The sequence below is a fragment of the Lottia gigantea genome (genome assembly GCF_000327385.1).
Source record: "Lottia gigantea unplaced genomic scaffold LOTGIsca_4, whole genome shotgun sequence".
Lineage (NCBI taxonomy): Eukaryota > Metazoa > Mollusca > Gastropoda > Lottiidae > Lottia > Lottia gigantea.
Genome location: NW_008709379.1, coordinates 2,740,827 through 2,743,295, shown reverse-complemented (window position 1 = coordinate 2,743,295; position 2,469 = coordinate 2,740,827). Strand labels below are relative to the sequence as shown.

At 34.4% G+C, this 2,469-nt stretch overlaps 1 protein-coding gene across 1 annotated transcript; it reads right to left on the bottom strand.

Annotated features, from left to right (window-relative positions):
• Positions 1–405: 405 nt before the first annotated feature.
• On the bottom strand, positions 406–1,242 carry LOTGIDRAFT_105211 (hypothetical protein; the record flags this gene model as incomplete). The annotated part of the gene is made up of 1 exon (XM_009059723.1): positions 406–1,242. The coding sequence occupies one exon, from the start codon at positions 1,240–1,242 to the stop codon at positions 406–408; it is 837 nt and encodes a 278-aa protein (XP_009057971.1).
• Between the last annotated feature and the right edge of the window lie 1,227 nt (positions 1,243–2,469).

The window sequence follows — 2,469 nt, the reverse complement described above, 5'->3', positions numbered from 1 at the left end:
TTTAGCTCGTGAACACTTAAAGGCTCGATTCTTGTCGGATTGTCACAAAACGTGGTATTATTATTCAGTTTTAACCCAAAATGTGCAGGAGAAGTGTATGACTGAAGGTTGAATATTTTATTCTGTTACTGTACTGCCAAATATTTTTAATATATGATCAAAGCTGCCAGTGGGCGTATATTATCTTGCCTGGCAAGCTATGTTATTAAGTAAGAACACCCTATCGTATGAAACAAATCGTTTTGATCGATCAATCTGACTGCCTCATAAGGAACTTATTTACTTTACTTTACGTTCCTATCCAGTTATTCATGACGGGGTGTGGTTTTGAAGACCATGCATTCGCCGTTTCTAATGGAGGAATATAACATCACGGAGTTTATAACTAAATATCGTTTCATTTGGTTAGGAAAAGCTGTTCATCCTTGTCAAGTTCTTTAAAACCGAAGGTAAAGTATAATTAAACAAAGCAAAATCTAGATAATAGAAGTCTATTAATTTAGACATGATCTTACTGGGGAGAGTCTTATAAAAATCATACAGAAGTGATGAGGTTTTTGAATGACGGTAGGCAGTTGATCGAGATGGAAATTTCAGAATATCCGAAACACCCAATTTGTCAATAATTCTATTCGAGTCTTCAGTTAGTGTTTTGTACCTCAATATATAATTATAATTCACAATGCAGGGTAGACACAGTTCGTGATATGTGGCCCAGTGTGGGTTTAACCGGTCTTTTCTCTCTGGATCTATAATGTACTCAATGAACTCACGGAAGCTCACATCGTGTCCATTCTCCAAAGATTTATTAGTCGGATTTTTTCTGTATTTTTTAATGATTCCCTTTCCATAACGCGTATGAAAATAATAATTTGTACTGCTTCCGGCACCAAGTTTATTTCGATAAGCAGATAATAGGCGTTCGAACGGCTCCCGAACCACCATAAATTTTAAATAATTCTTTAAGCGAAATTGTATTTCTTGAGGTTCTAATTGACTTAGGTAGTGCAAATGTTCACCTAAACCTCTACCTGCTTGAATAGAAGATATTTTGGTGGGATCTGTAGTGTTCATTTTCCCAGATAGAATCAAAAACACTCGTCTCCAATTCGTGCTGGCAACTTTAGGAACTTGACAATACAAGACTTTATACTGGTCGTTATACATAATTGGACCAAAATCCTCTACATTGGCTTTCTGCGTCTGAAGACGATTTTTATATTTTTTACAGATTTTGTCCATGTTTTCAAACGTTTTTCTCCTATCTTCTGTTGTGCTCTAAAATACAGAATAGAATCATAGGTTACAATAGATAAATTATTCAAGTCCTCTTGTTGATAGGAAAACCAATCAGTTTACTATTTCTTAACCCTTGAAAACTTTCTACTACTCCATAATCACGGTAGCCCACCAAGCTAGGCTGACATGAAAGTTTCCATCAGTTGCCTAATGTAATTAAAGCATTTGAGAGATTTAGCATGAAATAATAGGTCAGTGACGTCAGTGCTTTTTAGAAAAGTTACAGTTACATGCGTTTTTATTTAAGCAAATCGTATCGACACAGATCAAAGTGCTCATTTATATATAATCGAAACTCCTACAACGATTTGCCTTAAATACACACATATTTTAGAGATTTGACAAAGCATTTATCTAAAAGCGAGTTGATACGATTTGCTGCAATAAAAACGCCTCTTGCATTAGCCAAATTCCCCTTAAAATATTTACATGTCGTTGCACGTCTGTATTAGTCCATACTGGAACAGAAAATGGAATGCGGTTTGTGGAGGCTATGGTTACTATTTCGATTGTAGGATTTTTGTAACACGTTTCACGGTTAAGCTAACATAAGACACCCACCATAGTAAAGAAACAACAGATCTTTACGATCGCACATACCTTGATTTCTGATAAGAGTCTCTGTGTATTTTTCGGTATTGGTTGTCCACAAATTCAACAGGAATACTTTTCAAATAAAGATATAACTATATTGTATTGTTGTTATTGACAAAACAAGAGGCAAGATTTTTAAGAATTTCAAATGACAAAGAAAAAAGATGGTGAATCACTGCTATCGTGTCGCACTTAGCAAGAGAGGCGGTCTTCTGATCACTGAATTGAAATTTAACAAAGCAGTTAGCGATTTTGTTTAGAAAGAGTTTACATTGGCTATGGTATGTTAACCAAGCTTAATAGAATTAAAATTCATTTCAATGAATTTGTTAAATACGCATTTTTATACTTATATTTATAACTGCTGGAGTAAAGAACTTATTCAATTATTTAATGTCAATATTTGTATTGTTAATGGGAAATGAACTTTGGACATGTTGGGGGCTAATATATGTATCAATATCTAGCACAGTAGATTATGTTTTAAATAACCTCTCTCATTTTCGTCATGTGCGAAGTCTACAATTATCTGCTCTCAGGTACTTATCTAATCACTGTCTCTTGTCCTGTATGTTA